This window comes from Elephantulus edwardii, unplaced genomic scaffold (genome assembly GCF_000299155.1).
Source record: "Elephantulus edwardii isolate Elephantulus edwardi_28Jun2011 unplaced genomic scaffold, EleEdw1.0 scaffold00077, whole genome shotgun sequence".
Classification (NCBI taxonomy): domain Eukaryota; kingdom Metazoa; phylum Chordata; class Mammalia; order Macroscelidea; family Macroscelididae; genus Elephantulus; species Elephantulus edwardii.
In genome coordinates, this window is record NW_006399827.1 from 12,782,582 (window position 1) to 12,802,375 (window position 19,794).

The 19,794-nt window shown below is 47.3% G+C and overlaps 1 protein-coding gene across 1 annotated transcript in view; it reads right to left on the reverse strand.

The window, feature by feature from the left end:
- PLXDC1 (plexin domain containing 1) overlaps positions 1–19,786 on the reverse strand; it is an 81,046-nt gene extending 61,260 nt beyond the window's left edge. Inside the window, exons 1-2 of the mRNA XM_006889372.1 lie at positions 19,643–19,786; positions 6,445–6,623 (exon numbers count right to left, since the gene is read on the reverse strand). Of these exons, the coding sequence (XP_006889434.1) occupies positions 6,445–6,623; positions 19,643–19,718 (255 nt within the window). The 5' untranslated portion in view covers positions 19,719–19,786. The remainder of the gene's footprint in view (positions 1–6,444; positions 6,624–19,642) is intronic.
- Between the last annotated feature and the right edge of the window lie 8 nt (positions 19,787–19,794).

The following is a 19,794-nucleotide window of genomic DNA, read 5'->3' on the forward strand; positions in this document are numbered from 1 at the left end:
TTTAATCAGGAAAGGGTGTTGGATTTTGTAAAAAAAAAAAAAAAAAAAGCTTGCAAGCAGCCACTAACACATAAAATTTGGTCTTTCTTCACCTGGAACAACATAAGAAGGACAGTCAAGAATAGTCAGAGGCTATATGTGATGAAATTCCTCTAGGAAACTGCCTTCTTCCCACCAGACCAGAAGAATAGAATGTTTCCCACTTGCTATTATTGAACATTCTGATCAAGGAATCTATAAAAGAACCTCAGTCAAAAAGGGGGGAAATGCAGGATACAATTTCAGATGCTTATAAATTTTGGATTTCCTGGAACTGAGGGTAGATGAACCTCTGAAACTACTACCCTGACATAATCTTTCAATCTTAACAAGCAAGCAAACAAATAAAACCCCTCTGAGGTCTTCTTAAAACCAAACAATAGTTTAGCTAGTTAAAAAATTACCTGCCACAAGCATTATGCTCTTTAGAGAATTATCTATACAGGTTCAGCAACTCAGACTGAATTGGAACCTTAGGAAACAGTGAGGAAGGAACAACTCAGAAAAGGAGGATGAGATTGGTTGCACCACACTAAGAATGTAATCAGTACAGTGGACTGCACACGTAAAAACTGTTAAATTGAAGAAAACAGCTTGTTGAATTGGTGTATGTATGTTTTGCTGTGTACATCCCCCATGTCCTAAAAAAGAAATGAAATCACTATTCCATGGACTCCTAAAGAACAAACAAATCTGCCTTGGAAGAAGTGCAACCAAGGTGTTCGCTAGAGGCACGGACAGTGAAACTTCATCTCATGTACTTCGGGCATGTTGTCAGGAGGGCCCAGTCCATGGGAAAGACATCATGCTGGGAAAGGTTTTAAAAGCTTGCAAGCAGCCACTCAAGATATGAAAATTTGTTTCTATTCACCTGGAACAAGATAGGAAGGACAGTCCAGAATAGGAGGAGGATATGGAATATGTGGCTAACCTTAAGGAAAACGGGAATCTCAACACTTGATGGTGCTTATACGAAACCTATACTTGGACCAAGAGGCAGTCCTCAGAACAGAGCAAGGAAACACTGCATGGTTCAAAATCAGGAAAGGAGTGTGTCAAGGATGCATCCTGTCCCTATTCCTTTTCAATCTGTATGCAGAACAGATCATTCGGGAAACAGGGTTTTATGAGGCATCAAGATTGGAGGAAGACTCATTGACAACCTATATTATGCAGATGATGATACAGCCTTGCTTGCTGAAACTGAAGAAGACCTGAAGCATTTGCTGCAAAAGGTCAAGGATTGTAGTCTTCAATATGGATTGAAGCTCAACATCAATACAAAGAATCTTACTACTGGGTCAACTGGCAACACCATATTAGATAGAGAAGAGATTGAGGTTGTTAGCAATTACAGCTTGCTCAGATCCACAATCAACACTCTTAACACCAGCAGTCAGGAAATTAAAAGACTAACTGCATTGGGAAAATATGCTGTCACTGACCTCTCCAGAGTGCTGGAGACCAAAATGTCAGTCTAGTGACTGAGGGTGCTCCCAATCGGTCTTCTCAATTACTTGTTATGCTTTAGCTAGATGGACAATGGCTAAGGATGACAGAAGAATAAATACCTTCAAGTTGTTCTTGAACATACCATGGACTGCCAAGAAAACAAATCGGTCTGCCTTGGAGAGGGTGAAACCAAGTCTCTCCTTGGAGGCTAGAATTTTGAAGCTCCACCTCACTTATTTTGGGCATGTGGCCAGGAGAGATTGGTCCTTGGAAAAGGACATCATGTTCAGAGGGTGATGGGCAGTGCAAGAGAGGGAGACCCCAGATGAGATGGATTGATACAGTGACTGTGGCAGTGTGGGTTGGTGTGTTGGAATTAGTGAGACTGGCTCAGGACAGGGAAGGGTTCAGAGCTGCTGTACATAGGGTCATTATACATCGCAGCTGACTCAACAGCACATAACAGTAACATACTATGACAGGTTTGGAAGCAGGAGTGGCATCCACTTCCTAAATAACATGCCTCCGGAAACTCTATGAACCTTGATAAATGTCAATAGTTGTAGAGGGGCTTCGGGCCTTTTGTTCATAGGGTCGCTATGAGTCATGCTCGACTCAAAGGCAATCAACAACAACAACAACGTGGAATATGAGGTCTGTGAAAAAAAGGAAGATCTTCCACAAGATGGACTGACACAGTGACTTTTAGCAGTGAACTCAAGCACGGCAAAGATCATGTGGATAGAGCAGGGTAGCGCAAGGTTCACATCTGTTGTTCACAGGGGACAGACAACAACAACAAAGAAAAGAGAACGTTGCGGGGCACAGCTCTAACTCTGACGCACATGGCACTGCGTGAGTTGGAATCCACTTGATGCAATCGGTCTGGTTTCAGGCAGCTGAGCGGGGGTGCAGTGAGGAGGGCTGGCTGTGCTGGAAGGAGCCTGATCACCAGGATTCTCTCAAGGGCTAATGGGTCTAAGGTGGATGAGACTGGAACACAGGCCCCTCTGTGGACTCAGCCGGACCACCCAGGCTGTGGTGTGAGCACAACACACACTCTATTGTGTAGAAGCCCCAACATGCTCTCACATGTGTGAGAACTTGGGAGCCAGAGAGAAAGGGGTCCTTGGATGCCACCGAGTCCAACCCCTACATAGTGCATAACTTCTTCTCATCAACAGCACTGTCCTCGGAAACCTCAGGGTTGAGGGCAATCCCTGCTTCTTTTATTCATTCAAACAAGGAGTATCCACCACACGCCAGGCACTAGGGGAACAATGATAAACAAAACCACCCACAGGGATGACAGGAAATACAAATAAAGACAATTCTTACAAATCACAGGAAGTGATAAGTGCTATGGAGAAAAATGGAGCCTAGTCATTTCTAGAGTCTTCAAACACCATTGAGTATTCCCCCTGGGTTGAGGGCCCAAGTCTATTCATCACCCCGTTGGTCCTCCCTGGACTCCACTGATTTCTAGACAGTCATCTGAAAGAGGAAAAAATTGCCAGCTGCGGTCAGGCCAGGAAACAAGCCACAGGATTCCCACAGGCCCAAGCGTGGCCTCTGCTTTCCATTGGTTGCCATGAGCACAGCAGGCTTTCCCACCTCCGTTCTTGGCAACCACTCCCCACTCCTGACTCATGTGCAGCCCACAGGCCATGAAGATCCCCAAGTGTTTCCTCATGAACTAAACCCAATCTCTCCGGGCTCAAAAACCCAATTGCCAGAATATCTATATAACAGTTCAATCTGACTCGAAGCAGGCCATCATTGTAACCTGTGAATGAGGTCTTCTGGGCTCCTCATGTGGCATCTAACTCTCTTAGAGCTGAGTTACCCCCGAAAACTCAATTTTGTCTATCTTCTGGGGTTTCCTCCATGTCATAAAAAAAAAAAATTATGGGAAGGGCAGAGCTCAGGATGACTGCTTCCTTCCAGCGGTGTATGGCTGCTGAGAAACCCCTCAACAGTATTTCTCCACCTTGTCAAAGAGGAAGTTAGTAGGGAGGTATACAGTACCCAAGAAGTCTTCACGTTCAGAGGAATCACCGTCCAATGCTATAATCCAGGTCTCAATCCAAGATGACCAGAATCACAAGGAGAACTTTTAAACAAACAAATGTCCAAGATCCACCACTAATGTTTCTGAGCCAGTTGGTCCAGGGTGGAGCTGGAGAATCTGTGCTGTTGTTTTTCAAGCACTGACTGGTGTTATTGAATCCATACTGGCTTCTAAATGATCTCCACTTTTTTCCTTCTGAACACCCACAGGCAATTGTTTCCAGAATTTCAAGTCTCTGTGGCTCTCTTCTGTAAGATACCCTCTGCACAACTGGGGCTATATCCCCTTCAGACCAAGCTGTATAGACCAGAGCAGGGTCTCAGTTATTTAACCAAGAGTCTATGGGGTAGGGGAAGCCTCCAAGTGCCCTGAGCTCACCATCCCTCTCTCGCCCTGGCCTTCCACTCCGTCCTCCCATCATGGCTGTCCTGCTCTTTGGTCTTGCAAGCTGGTGATGACCAAGCAGAATGGGAAGATGGGAAGTGAGTGGGGCTCTATACTCTGAGGTTTCATCTTGGGGTCAAGACTAGTGAGAGGCTGGGTCCAAAATTCGCTGCAACAGAAGCAACACGCACGTGGGTCCCAAAACACTCAGGGATCAAAATCAGTAACATTTGAATGTAATATTTCTAAAAATATTAATGTAAAAACATCCATGGCAAACAACTTAACAAACTTTCAAGTAAACCACTTTTTTAAAAGCAGTGCTATGTCAAGTTCCAGTGGCATCTGAGGTTCTCACGTCTACTAAGGTCTTCTCCTGTTCTTCATGCTCTCTCTCCTCCTTCGCTACTTGCCATGATCCTTTGCATCACTCAGCCTTCCTAACACTTGACGTTTCATTGACTTTTCTGGCCTATAACCTTTAAAGAAGCAGATCGCGTGGCATAGCTGGGATGAGTGTTGTTGTTAGGAGCCATCAAAGTGACTATGACTCATAGGGACCCTATGAACAACCATCTGAACCTTGCCCTATGCTCGGTCATCCTCATCATCTCTGCCATGCTCGCGCCCATTGAGGTGGTCAATGTGTCAATCCATCTACTTCAGGAGACCCATAGTCTTCTTTCTCTGACCTTCCGTCTTTCCCAGCAAGATATCTATTCCCCAGCACTGCCGCCTCCTTACAAAACATACGTGACATGAAGTTTCATCATCCTTGTTTTTAAGGATCAGCCTTGGTACAATCCCTCCAAGACAGACTTGCTTGTTCTTTTAGCAGTCCATAGGAATATTCAGATATTAGATTAGGAGTTGAGTGCATACCCTTAGATACACGAGCAAATACAGCCCTATTCACACACACACACACACACACACGCTAGAAACACACAATGATAGTGTCACACACAGACATGCAGAGGCTTCTATCAGTCTTCCAGAGAGCAAGACCAGGCACTAAGATGGTACTCTTTCCAAGTTCTGTCTCCTTGACCTTCTTTTCCCTGAACCTCCACTCCAAACAGCCCAAAGGAAGAAGGGGTTCCTCCAGAATCACTCTTATTAGTTTTTGTTTCTGCCTCAGAGTGCAGCCCATGTTTCTGCAACTGTAGACCCTCTGGAACCATGTAGTCTATAGATAGGGAAGAAATGGGATTGGAGAGGGGCCAGAGCTGGTAGCTAGGAATGTGACTAGTAATGTCAAGGGTTATTGACCAAAATGGCTTTCCTAGATACATGCTTTTTGTACATTACCACAATCCAGTACAATTTTTTTCCTTTCCCAGTCAACTACACATATTTTAATAAAACAAGAGTTTAAAAAAAATGGTGTTCCTAAACATTGACTTTGACTTTGCCACATGGATAGGGAAAATCATACAAACAGGGTGTGTTAGTCTATCCACAAGGAGATTGGCTCGTCTTGCCATTCCACTAAGTTTAAATGGATCCGTTTCAGCAGCAGGAATTGGGAATCTCAACCTCAACAAGGAAGAGGAAGCAGCACATACCCTTCAGGACCAAGATTCTTGCACCAGCCGGACTAGATCTATACCAGAGGAACATCAGCCTCAGCAGAAAACCAGAGACTGACATGAGAAAGAACTGATTGGGCATTGCTGCCTATCGGAGCTAAAGCCAGGGCCAGTGGCCTTCACTCAAGCTTGCTGGAGGACTGAAGGTAGATGCTATAACTGATAGGACTCAATGGACTTTGTAACACTGAACTAAGCTGTGAGGATGAAAGTCAAAGGGCCTGTGACATTTGAGAAATTGTCCGGACTGAGGAGGGATTGTATCCTCCTGCCAACCTAAAATATAGGCGGTTAACTTTCCTAAACTCCATAATCATAAGTGTGGTTCTGTGAGGTCTGTGTGGTCATTGTAACTAATTTTGGACCCACCAGAGTAGCAAGATTACTGTTGTAATTAGAAGAAAGTGCAGGAGAGCAGACCATTTCTGATCTTACAGGAATTAGTTTTGTACTATGATGTTGATGGGGACAGTCCCTCTTTGTGGAATTCTTAGAGGTCAGACTCAGCCACCCTCATGCTGCCTACACTCTTTTTACAGTGACTAATAATGTCACCTTCCATTTTTAGATAAAGCCCTAGAAAGTGGAAAAGACCAGATTCAGAAAGTCTTGGCTCCAGTTTCAGCTCTGCCATGACCATGCTCATGAACACCATCCTTGAGCAAGTCAGTCTACTCCTCTAGGTCAAGAGGAGGTAGGTAGCATAAGAAAATCTGAAATGCTATAATTTTATGACCCAGACTGGACCTGCTTCCACCCCTTATCCTGGAGTCCCTCTCTCCACTCTGACTTCCAGGTGCAAGCCTAACTCCCTAAGGGGAGCTGCATGTCTGACAATCACATTGCCCTACAAGAGAACCCAACACTCCTGGTTTCCCTTCCCCTCCATGCTTCTTCAGTACTCACCACCACCTTGGTCCCATTGTCTGGCAGTGTGTCAATGGCCAGGGTGCCCCCACCAAGGTCCTGGCTCAGCTGGGTCCTCTCTGGCTCCAACACCAGTCCAAGAGTCTCACGAGCTCTCCGCTTCCAGGCCCGCGTGGTCCCCGTGGTGGCCCACCCAGAGGCTCGACCTCCATCCTGTCCTGGGAGAAGGGGAGAGAAAACTGAGTGTCAGAAGTCCAGAGTGAAGGCTCAAGAAGGAAAAAAGGCTCACTTAACTCTCCAAAAGTGCTAACAGCAGGCCATCACGAACTTTTGGGATACCTGAGCCACAGGCCAGGAGAAATCTAGCATGTACTGAGAGTCATGTGCTTAACTCCATGCCAAGCACATTATATGCACAATCCTTTTAATCATCACACCAGCCCTCCAGATAGGTATCATTCTCCTCATTTTTCAGTCAAGGAGAGAGAGGCTCATAGATGTCAAAGATCACACATAGCTGATTAGGAATGTAGATAAATTTCAAACCCAAGTTATTCTCAATCTCAGCTGCAATTTGGAGAGTTTTAAAAATTCCTTCTGTCTGGGTCCCACCCCAGAGGTTTCTCACGTAATGGGTCTGTGGTGTGGTCTGAACATTGTTGTTGTTAGGTGCCGTTGAGCTGAGTACAATTCACAGCAACCCTATGAACAAAAGATCTGAACCCTGCTCTATCCTGTGCTATCTTCACACTTCCTGACACACAAGAGCCCATTGCGGCGGTCACCATTGTCAATCCGTCTGGTCAAGGGTCTTCTCCTTTACCAAACCCTCCACCCTTCCTAGCCTCATGTCGCTCTCCAAGGAATAGCTCCTCCTAGCAAAATGCCTGAAGTATGTGAGGCAAACCCTCATCATCTTTGCCTCCAAAGAGCACTCTGGATGCACGCTTTCCAAGACATATCTGTTTGTTCTTTTGGCAGTTCATGGGATGTTCAATGCTCTTCTCCAACACCACAGCTCAAAGGTATCAATTCTTTTCCTGACATCGTTTTTCATTTGTCCAGCTTTCAGATACATGTTGTTGTTATGTGCCATTGAGTCGCTTGCGACTCATAGCGACCCTATGTACAACAGCCCTAAACTCTGCTCTATCCTGTGCCAATCGCACTGTTTCCGACACTCGCATCCCAATTATCCCAGTCACTGAATCAATCCACCTCATAGAGGGTCTTCCTCTCCTGCGCTGTCCCCCCACCCTCCCAAGCATGATGTCCTTCTCCAAGGACCGGTCTCTCCTCACAACATGTCCAAAGTATGTTAGACGGAGCCTCAGAATCCTTGCCTCCAAGGAGCCACCAGGTTTAACCCTTTCCAGGACAAATCTGTTTGTTTTCCTAGCAGTCCATGGTATTCTCAATACTCTTCTCCAGCACCACAGCTCAAAGGCATCAATTCTCCTTCTATCCTCCGTGGTCATTGTCCAACTCTCTGATTCATAACAAGTGATTGTGAAGACCATGGCCTAGATCAGGCATATCTTTCTCCTTCTATCCTCCGTGGTCATTGTCCAACTCTCTGATTCATAACAAGTGATTGTGAAGACCATGGCCTGTATCAGACGCACCTTAGTCTCCAGAAAGACACCATTGCTCTTCAGTACTTTGGAGAGGTCCCTAACAGCAGACTTTCCCAAGGCAATGCGCCTTTTAATTTCCTGGCTGCTGGTGCCAAGACTGTTGACTGCGGAGCCAAGCAAACTAAAGCTGTGTACAATCTCAATCTCTTCACCATCCATCCTGATGCTGCCAATTGGTCCACTGGTGAGAATCTTTGTCTTCTTAACATTGAGCCTCAATCCATATTGTAGGCTGCAGTCCTTGACACTCTGCAGCAGGCGCTTCAGGTCCTCTTCAGTTTCAGCAAGCAGGGTTGTGTCATCCGCATAACGCAGATTGTTGATAAATCATCCACCAATCTTGACCCCACATTTCTCCTCATAGAGCCCAGCCTCCCAGATAATCTGTTCTGCATATAGGTTGAAAAGGTATGGAGATAGGATGCATCCCTGGCATACACCCTTCCCAATTTTGAACCATGCAGTGTTACCCTGCTCTGTTCTGACGACTGCCTCCTGGTCCAAGTATAAGTTTCGCATTAGAACGATCAAGTGTTCTGGGATTCCCATTCTTCTCAGAGTCAGCCACAGTTTGTTATGATCTACACAGTCAAATGCCTTTGCATAGTCAACGAAACACAGATAGACATTCCTCTGGTATTCCCTGCTTTCAGCCAAGATCCATCTAACATCAGCTACAATATCTCTAGTACCACGACCCCTTCTGAAACCAGCCTGGACTTCTGGTAGTTCTCTGTTGATGTGCTGTTCCAGTCGTTTTTGGATAATCTTCAGTAAAATCTTGCTTGCATGTGAAATCAGTGAGATTGTTCTGTAGTTTCCACATTCTGTTGGGTCACCTTCCTTTGGGATAGGAACAAATATTGCTCAGATACATAGCAGCGTTTAACTGCTGTACCACTAGGGCTTCTTGCCTGTATAATCAGTCATTATTACGGAGTTGGAACTGACTCATAGCTGATCCTCCAGCTCCTGTGGAGCTGCTGGCAGATCAAACAGCTAGCTAGAGTACAGTCCCTCTACTGGGCAATCTCCTCTCGTGCAATTTACAGCCTCACAAAACCTGCTGGAGAGTCAGCCATTTCTGACAAGAGGGCAATGGATTGCCTGTATAATAGAACTCCAATAAAATCTCTAGACACTGAAGCCTAATGAGTTTCCGGGTCAAAGATAAGGGTCCTTTGCTAGCACATGGAAGCTCTGTACTGAGAACCCTTCATATGGATCACATCCTATAAGTCTCTTCATCTGTATCCTTTTTGCTGTCATCTATAGTCGTCCTTGAATTATGTGAGTCATTTTACTGAATTAGCAAATCCTAGTGTAAAGAAACCTTAATGACACAATGGTTAAAACACTTTACTGCTAAACAAAAGGGGTTTGCAGTTCAAAACCCTCCCAAAGACTCCATGGGAAAGGATCTAGAGATCTGCTTCTGTAACAATTAAGAGTAGGAAATCCTACGAGGCAGTAATATTCTGTCACACGGGTTCACTATGAGTCGATTTTGCCTGGACACCTCCTAACAACATCAACAACAGAGAGTGATGGAAATTCCTAAATTTGTGTCCAGTGCGCCAGAAGTGAAGTGTGTGGGGACCCCAAGCTATTGCCTGGCTGAAGTCGTGGGCAGAGTTGGAGGCCCTTTGGGGGATCTAACCTACCTCTGGCCATGTGGGTTGGAGGGAGAAGTGCTGCATTTGCAGCTGGTGTCAGAGAGGATATTTTTATTTAGAGTTCCAACTGGCTTTGGTGAAGACAGAAAAAGAAGCAGACACCTTCAATTCATCTCAGTTGCCATCTCCCATCAATTAATGACCATCAGGAACACTTTGAGAATCCAGAGGCTCTGTCAGTGCCTCTGAAAGACTGTCATGATCTATTAGCAATGTCTACTAGGAGCACAGAATTAGAAAGTGGTCACCCACAGGCCAGTGAGTAGCTATTTCTAGACTTCAGTCATAAATCCTATTCTAAGTGACATAAAACCCACCCTGTATTTCCAAATTATTTTTGTCCCAAAGAAGTGCCTCATATTGTTACTCCAACTAGTATCCAATATCATCTATCAGGCATGTATATGCACGTAGGTGAGACAGACAGACAGACAAGTATCCGTGGTGATATATGAAACCAAAAGATTGACAGATTGAATCCACAAGTTTCTCCAAGGGAGAAAGACAGGCAATCTCTTCCCTTAAAATGTTTAGCCTCAGATAATCTATCCTGAGCCAGTCTCACTGTCACCAACACACCTACCCCCACTAACCCTGTTACTGTGGCAATCCATCTCATCCAGGGTCTTCCTCTCCTGCACTGTTCCTCTACTCTTCCAAGCAAGATGGCCTTCTCAGACTCAATGGCAGTGGACATGGGAAACGGACCACAAAAGAGAGGTGGATGTGATAACCTGCACCTGTGGCCTTCCTCAGTATGATACATCCTTCCTCCTGTACCCTTCTCAAGCCCTGTCCACCCCACTCCACACCTCTTAGACACGGATGGGTCTCTCTAGAGTATCCACTGGGATTCTGACTATGTCCTGCTGCCCATGAAGACTTGAGATCCCAGGACTCAACCCTGCTTCTTCAAATGTGTTATCTTTGATGCTTAGCACAATTGTTTTGTGCCATCAAGTCACCTGCAACTCATAGTGACCCTATGTACAATAGTTCTGAATTCTGCTCTATCCTGAGCCAATCTCACTGTCACCAACACATCTACTCCCATTAACCCAGTTACTGTGTCAATTCATCTCATGCAGCATCTTCCTCTCCTGCACTGTCCTTCCACCCTTCCAAGTATGATGGCCTTCTCCAGGGACTTGTCCTTCCTGCCCATATGCCCAAAGTATGTGAGATGGAGCTTCAAAATCCTTGCCTCCAAGGAGCAGCCTGATTTCACCATTTCCAGGACAGACCTGTTTGTTCTCTTAGCAGTCCATGGTATGTTCAATACTCTTCTCCAACACCACAACTCAAAGGCATAAATTCTCTCGTCTTTGGTCATTGTCCAGCTCTCTGATGCATAGCAAGTAATTGTGAAGACCATGGCCTAGATCAGGCATATCTGTCTCCAAACTGACATTGTTGCTCTTCAGCACTTTTGAAATGTCTCTAACATCAGTCTTCCCCAGAGCAATTAATCTTTTGAATTTTTGACTGCTGGTGCCAAGAGTGTTGATTGTGGAGCCGAGCAAGCTGAAATTGTTAACAACCTCAATCTCTTCTCCATCTATCATGGTGTTGCCAATTGGCCCAATGGTAAGAATCTTTGTTTTCTTGATGTGGAGCTTCAATCCATACCTAAGACTGCAGTCCTTGACCTTCTGCAGCAAATGCGTCAGGTCAAGTGCTAAATTATTGCATGACTGAGAGGACAATACAAGGGTAACTCCTGGGAGTTAGCAAGGACAAAGGTTGAAACCACACATGGCTCAGACCGAGCCTGGGGTTGGGGCCAGGAAGCTTTGCTGTGGGGCACTGGTTTGTCATTAGACATTTTATCCAATTAAGTCATTCTTGGCTGCTGGTTCCTGCTGGGCCCTTGCCGGCCCCCTCTTACATCTCTGCCTCTAATCACAACCAGATGCTCCTAGAGTATGTTGGGAGAGGAATGGTCCCCAGGTCCCCTCCCCAAGATGCCCACCGGCTGCCCCAGGTGGAACAGAGCCAGTGCTGGGAACAGCCCGCCTACTGCAGACCCTGCCAAGCCAAGGTTGCTGGCCCCTCTGGGGTGGGGCCCACAGCTGCCTCTGGAGAGAGAACTGTTTGTGCTACGCTGGTCAGCTGGCTCCCTGGGTCCTCCTGCGAGTAGCCCTTGGTCTGGGAAGGAGCCAGGGCAGGAAGGGAGCATGTGAGGAACAAGTGGAGGCGCTCAGCCAGGGATCTGCACCAGCAGAGCTGGAACTGAGACAGGAGAGTGCCTGCACAGTGGAGGGTGGAGGTCTGGGCAGAGAAGGGGGAGGCAGAGCCCAGCTAGGGACAGAGTTAGGGGGGAGACACCTGGGCTGACCGTTCAGTCCTGGCACCCATGAGCTGTGCAGCCTTGGACACTTCAGTTTGTTCATCACTGGATGACATTCAGGTCTATGGCACAGGTCGCCGTGAATATAAACTAAGAAAAATGGATTTTGCTTTACAAAGATGTAAAAACTTGGGACCAGGTTAAGGGGCAAAGAGTCCATGAAAAGAGAACAGGGCAATGAGGAGACAGGCTGTGGAGGAACCTCTGCCCTACCTGGCCCAGCCCTGAATCTAACCCACACTGCATCTGTCCCCTGCCACTCTTTCCATTCCAAGTCGGTTGGAACAGGACATTATCCCACCACCCACCCCACCCCAAACTGGTGAAAGGAGCCAGCACCAGCACCGCTGGTTACTCACGTGTGCACGTGCGGGGGGTGGGGGGCACATGCTCATGAGCACATCCACCAAGACTTGCTGGGAGCCTTGGCCCTCTTCCCTGGGCGCTCACACATGTTTCACGCCTATCCACCCTGGCCATTCCCTGCCCCACCTTGAAGAGTCTATCTTCCGGCAGTCTATTCCATGGCTGTCCCTTCAAGAGGGCACCTGCCTGTGTAGAATGGCAAGAAAATTCCAGAGCACAAGCTGTGTCTTCATTCCTTTATTCGTTCATTCACTACTGGCTGGTGGAATGTCACAACAATAGTGATAAAAGCCCTGATAGTGAACTGTTAATGCTTACTCTGCCAGGCACTATTCCAAGTGCTTTAAGCACATGAATTTATTTAGTCTCCACAATACCCCATAAAATAAGTGGTGGTGGTGTGTAGTCAGTTGCCATCAAGTCAATTCATGGTGGTCCCATAAGTGTGGACCCCATGGGGTTTTTAAGGCTTTGGAAGCAGATTGTCAGGCCTATCTTCAGAGTGCCATTGAATGGGTTCAAACTATTAACCTTTTAGCCAGCAGTCAAGCACTTAATCCTTTGCACTTAAATCCAGAGATGCCTATGAGATAGATACTAGTGTTACATCCATTTTACAGATGAGGAAACTGAGGCATAGAGCCGTAAAGGTCACATAGTTTATGGCTGAATGTGAACTGAGGTGGGCTTGAACCAGAGTTGGCTGATAATCACAGAAAAGGCATTAAAACCTGACCAGCAACCGTCAAGCTGTTTCCTAAGGGCCAGGGGCAGCTCCAACGCAGACCAGAGTAAGAACTGGGTTCCTGGGGACCTGAACTGGGGAGCTGACCCAGAGACTGTGTACCCACACACACAGTGGGTAGCCCAGCAGCAGTGCCCCAGCCCTTCTGGTATGGTCCAGCTGTGGTCGAGAGTACAAGGCCAAGGGACTGATGCCTAAGAGGCCCGGTTGTGCCACCTGAGAACCTGTGTAGAACTACCTCCATCACACTCATCACCCAAGTCTGTCACTCCAGTTGATAAAATTTCTCCAGCTCCACAGCTGCCACTCGATTCAGGCCCCTTTTGCATCTCTCTTTCAGCTCTCACCTTCCACCTTTAATGCCCCAAGCCAGTCTCCCACTCTTTGACCAGAACAACGGACTGGAAGACAAACTTGATTCCATTCCTGTCAAGCTTTCCATTCCTGTCAAGCTTTCCATTCACACGGCCTCTCTGGGCTGAAGACACAGATCCCCTACCCATTCCAGACCTGAGGCCTTTGGTGGCTGGATCCCTGCCTGTTTCTCCAGCTTCCCATCTCCCTGGGCCCTGTGCGTAATCTGACCCCTGCACCTTCTGGTTGTGGGAATTTCGCGCATGGAGTTTTCTCAGACAAAACCATCCTACGCCAAAATCTTTTCTCCTTATGAGCTCCTGCTCATCCTTTAAGTCTTGTGAGAAGTGATATCTTCTCAAAGCCTCCTCTGACACCTCTCCCCTTCTCTCTAAATGAGGGAAGTCCATGTTCTGGGTGTGGGCCCACCCCCCCACCCTGAGCATCACTCAGGCTCTTATCCCAGAGTCTGGATTACATGTAGCACGTGCTCAGTAAATAAAAACAGATGACAGATGGGTGGACGGACAGATGGAAGGAAGGAATCTTTAAATGTCCTGAGTACCTGAGATACTCAGGCTAAAAAGACTCTTCCCTTGAGGAACAGTTCCACCAGAAATCCTCAGTATAGTGCAGCAACAAAAGAGCACAGGTTCAGACTCAGATAAGCTTAGGTATGAGCTCTGAACCTGTCATTTACTGACTGTGACACTGGACAGTCTCTCAGACCCTCCGTTTTCTCATCTGTAAAATGAGAATGATAAAACCTACTCTTGGTGGGTCACTTTGAGTCTTTAACAAAATAATGATACAAAGTACCCGGTAAAGTCTTCCCGCTTCCCCTGGAATTCACTCGGAACTGACTTACTTAAGGAAGGTTCTAGACTCTTGTGTTGAAATCCTGCCTCAATGTTACAAAGCCCCTCTGGGGAAGCTCATCTAAGAGGAAAGACGGCGTGAAAAAGGGTCAGAGAAGGATCTTGGGTAGCTCAAGAGAGAAACAGAAGGAAGGACTTCATTCTCTGTGGTTTTCCTTTTAGAGAGAGCCAAGAATCTCTGATCATGTGGTCACTTCCTTATTCACTCAACGCCCATTATTTGAGACCCTACAATGAACCAGTACTGGGATACAAGAGAAAATAAAACAGGACCAAGCCCTGACTTGAAGCACTTGCTGCAGAAGGTCAAGGAGGACAAGCCTTAAATATGGATTGAGCTCAACATCAAGAAAACAAAGATTCTCAGTACTGGTGCCGATTGACAGCATCATGATAGATGGTGAAGAGATTAAAATTGTTAACAGCTTCAGTTTGCTCGGCTCCACAATCAACGCTCTTGGTACCAGCAATCAGGAAATCAAAGACAAACTGCACTGGGAAAGTCTGTTGTCAGGGACCTCTCCAAAGTATTAAAGAGCAACAATGTCAGTCTGGAGACTAAGGTACGCCTGATACAGGCCATGGTCTTTGCTATTACGTGCTATGCATCAGAAAGTTGGACAATGATTAGTGAGGACAGAAGAATTAATGTCTTTGGTCTGTGGTGTTGGAGAAGAGTATTGAATATACCATGGACTGCTAAGGGAACAAACAGGTCCGTCCTAGAGAGGGTGAAACCGGGCTGCTCCTTGGAGGCAAGGATTCTAAAGTTCTGTCTGACATACTTTGGGCATGTTGCAAGGAGGAACCAGTCCTTGGAGGACATCATGCTTGGGAGGGTGGAGAGACAGCACTAGAGAAGAAGACCCTCGAGATGGATTGACTCAGGGACTGGGAAAATGGGGATAGGTGTGTCAGATACAATAAGGCTGGCTAAAACAAACAAACAAACAAACAAACAAAACCAATAAGGTTGCCTCAGGATAGAGCAGGGATCAGAGCTGCCAACTGACTGGAAGAGATCTGTATTTGTTCCTATCCCAAAGAAAGGTGACCCAACAGAGTGTGGAAACTACAGAACAATCTCACTGATTTCACATGCAAGCAAGATTTTACTGAAGATTACATCAGCAGAGAACTACCAGAAGTCCAGGCTGGGTATAGAAGTGGTGTGGTACTAGGGATATTGTAGCTGATGTTAGATGGATCTTAGGTGAGAGCAGGAAATACCAGAGGAATGTCTATCTGTGTTTCATTGATTATGCAAAGGCGTTTGACTGTGTGGATCATAACAAACTATGGCTGACTCTGAGAAGAATGGGAATCCCAGAACACTTGATCGTTCTAATGAGAAACCTATACTTGGACCAGGAGGCAGTTGTCAGAGCAGAGCAAGGGAACACTGCATGGTTCAAAATTGGAAATGGCATATGCCAAGGATGCATCCTATCTCCATACCTTTTCAACCTATATGCAGAACAGATTATCCGGGAGGCTGGGCTCTATGAGGAGAAGTGTGGCGTCAGGATTGGTGGACGATTTATCAACAATCTGCGTTATGCGGATGACACAACCCTGCTTGCTGAAAATGAAGAGGACCTGAAGCACCTGCTGCAGAGGGTCAAGGACTGCAGCTTCCAATATGGATTGAGGCTCAATGTCAAGAAGACAAAGATTCTCACCACTGGACCAATTGGCAGCATCAGGATGGACGGTGAAGAGACTGAGATTGTATACAGCTTTAGTTTGCTTGGCTCCGCAGTCAACAGTCTTGGCACCAGCAGCCAGGAAATTAAAAGGCGCATTGCCATGGGAAAGTCTGCTGTTAGGGACTTCTCCAAAGTACTGAAGAGAAATGGTGTCTCTCTGGAGACAAAGGTGCATCTGATACCGGCCATGGTCTTCGCAATCACTTGTTATGCATCAGAGAGTTGGACAATGACCAAGCAGGACAGAAGAAGAATTGATGCCTTTGAGCTGTGGTGCTGGAGAAGAGTATTGAGAATACCATGGACTGCTAGGAAAACAAACAGATTTGTCCTGGAAAGGGTTAAACCGGGTGGCTCCTTGGAGGCAAGGATTCTGAGGCTCCGTCTAACATACTTTGGACATGCTGTGAGGAGAGACCGGTCCTTGGAGAGGGACATCATGCTTGGGAGGGTGGAGGGACAGCGCAGGAGGGGAAGGCCCTCTATGAGGTGGATTGATTCAGTGACTGGGATAATTGGGATGGGAGTTTCAGAGACAGTGCAGTTGGCACAGGACAGAGCAGAGTTTAGGGCTGTTGTACATAGGGTCGCTATGAGTCGCAAGCGACTCGATGGCACATAACAACAACACAACAACCTGAGTCACAGGCGACTTGACAGCACGTAACAACAAGTTGGGAAAGACATGTTACAAAATTAATTAAAAGGTAATCTGAGAAAGTGGGAAGCACTATGAAGAAAATAAAACAGAGTTGAGGATTATTGCTTCTCTAGACAGTGTATCACGGTGGGCCTCTCTGAGGAGCTGAGACCCGGATGAAGAGGAGCCAAGAAGATTCAAGAGCTCAGCAGCCTAGGATATGGGGAGGGATGGAGAAGCCAGGCCTACTGGGGCAGTGAATGAGCTCCGAGAACAGAAGGGAGGGGAGAAACAGACAGCTGCTGTAAGAAGTCTAGATTGTAGTATCAGTTTGTTGAAAAGTCCCCAGTGAGCAAAGTGGAAGTTGGAAACAAAATCATGGCTGGAAGGAAATTTAAAGACAAGTCCCATTTTACTGAAGGGGAAATCAAGGCTCAGAGACAGGAGGAAGTTATCAGGTTCACCAGGGGTTGGTGCTGGACCTGATTCATAGACACTCAGACCAGGACACCAGCCCCAGCTACCTCTTCCTTCTGCTTTTGCTTTAGGGGCCTATGGTTCCACATGGGCAAGACCATCAGTGCCCCCCTCACACCTTCTTGTCTGTCAGATTCTTCTCACTTCCCAGGTTATCTGATTCTATCTCTAGGTCCCTCATCTTCTTTCTCCTGCTTTCATCTTAATGATGGATGGATGAAGTTTCAAGGCTCTGCCAAATAAGCCCATTCGTCAAGGAGCGGGATCTCAGCTCCCTCTCCAGCCACCCACCCCCACCCATTCCAGAGAGGATGTAGAGCCAGGGGGCCTGATGCCCGGTCTCCTTCAGGTCCTGCTCTCAGCTGTCCCTTCACTAATCACAAAGGCTTCACCATCAGTCAGAGTCTCCTTAGCTTCCCTCCCTGCAAATGCTCCGCCCCTACATTTCCACACAGGCCCTCTTTCAGATCTGGAGTGACCTCATGAGCTTCTTCATCTGTAAAATGAAGATCCTGAATTCAGGGCTGGGGTCCTTTTCAACTCTGCTATTCTGAGGTTCTTTCTGCTTATAATCAGGCTCCATACCCCTCTCCAGCCCTCCCAAGGAGGTTATAGAGCTAACAGCTTCCCCTTTGACTTCCTACAGATTCCTTAGGTCTAACCGCAAGCCTGGCTGAATCTCTGTCAAACCCAAGAAGACAAGGTCTCCTCTTAGAGATGTAACTCAAGTCTCCACCTTCTCCTCTCTTCCTGGCCTTCCCAAATGTCTGCTTATCTCAACTTGACTGAAGGAGTACCCCTCCGCCAAGCCTAAGTCTGGCCAATATCTCTCAGCCCCTCCTGGTTATCCCTAAATTCCTCCTTTCCATCCTCTTCTACAGATCACCCAAACCCAGAAAGGAGTTCAATTCACTCCCTCATCAACCCAGCCATACTCCAAGCTCAGAAGATCATGTGAGGTCAGGCCTACAAAGAACTTAAAAAATTTAACTCCAACACAGTTGATAGCTCTGAAATGATCAGATACTTAAACCCATTATACTAAATCTAAAAAGAAGAGCAACCACAAGAGAGAAAAAAAAATCTTCCATAATGCCACCACCAGGAGCCAAAGATTTTGCCAACAGCCACACTTTATAAGAAGTGAGGGAACAGAGTTCAGAGAAGGAAAGCAATTTGCCCAAAGTCACACGGTAAGTGAAGTGGTAAAACTGGAAGCCAAATCTCTGGCCACCCCCTGTGTGATCTCCCAGCAAACCAGCAGTTCTGAGCACTGCTGCTTACTGGCTTCCACTACACTCTGGCCACGAGGCCACCATCACTGCCTGTCCCCGCATCCACCTCCCTTCCCAATACCCCAGAGACTAGGAACCAGGCTTGTCCCAGTTACATACTGGGACCGTTCAAATTAAGAACGTTTCCACTGACTCATTCCACCACTTAAGCAGCAGCCCAACCACAGCATCCTCGTTGCCAATCTCTCCCCCATCCCATCTGAGGGACACCTATGCCAATAAAGCACAGATCTCTTCCAAATCCTCTCTGTCAAGAGGTTTGCCTGCAAATTATCATCTTCCCAACTCGAGAGAAAGTCTAGGTAGGTGCATGAGGAGAGAATGAGAAATTACGGATTAAAAAAATCATCCTCCCTTTTATAACAAGAGGGATTCGAGGAAGAGCTCAGAAAGGACTTCCAGGCGGGAAGGCAGGTGTTGGAGAACTGGTGTGAAGAGGAGTGTGCAGGATGGCAGCCCCCTCCCCACGTCTAGAATCTGAGCCCACCATGAAGGCAAAGCAGGAATAATAGGAGGACCTTCAAGGCTGAACAGGGGAACAGCTGCTCCCTCATGGGCACAATCTCTTTCTTGGTACCAACCAGGGAGAAGGCAAGTTAGGTAGGCTGTTTTGCGCACAAGATATGTAGGAGGTCCTATGAACCTGGCTGTCCCACTGAGGCCCTAAATCCCAGCCAGAAGGAGTCTGGGTCAGTTTGGAATGAGCGCAGGGACTAGAGAAGGGAAGTTATAGCTTAGGCTGGAGCCTCAGCCAGGTTCCCCATCTGCCCATCCTCGCTTGCAGTGGCCGAGAGTCCCCATGACTCCTGCTGTCCTCTTTGGGGCTGGAGTCCACTGCCTCATGAAACTTCCTCTGTTGGGGGTCTCTCCAAGTCTCCTTCCAGGACAGGAATCGGTGCCTGTGAAGCTTCAGTCTTCACTCATGCATCCTAGGTGTTTGGGTCAGTGTGTCCCTTCTCATCCGCATCTCATTCCAGGGACCTCCTGGCCCCCTTGTGCGGGAGTGATACCCCCACTCAGATGTCGCTCTGAGGTGGCCCAGAGCTCCCGCCCACACCTGCGGGCTCTCGCCCTGCACCCTGGTCCCCAGCCCACTCCAGACTGTCCTACCTGCTCCGGGCTGGGGGCTGAGCGCCCGGGCCGCCTCTCTGAGCACCAGCACCAGGAGCCACAGTTCGCCCCGCATGGTGGTGCCAGGATCCGCCTCGGACCCGGGCCCGCCCCCGGCCCTGGCTTGGAAAGGGGTCCGGGCGCCGCGGCGC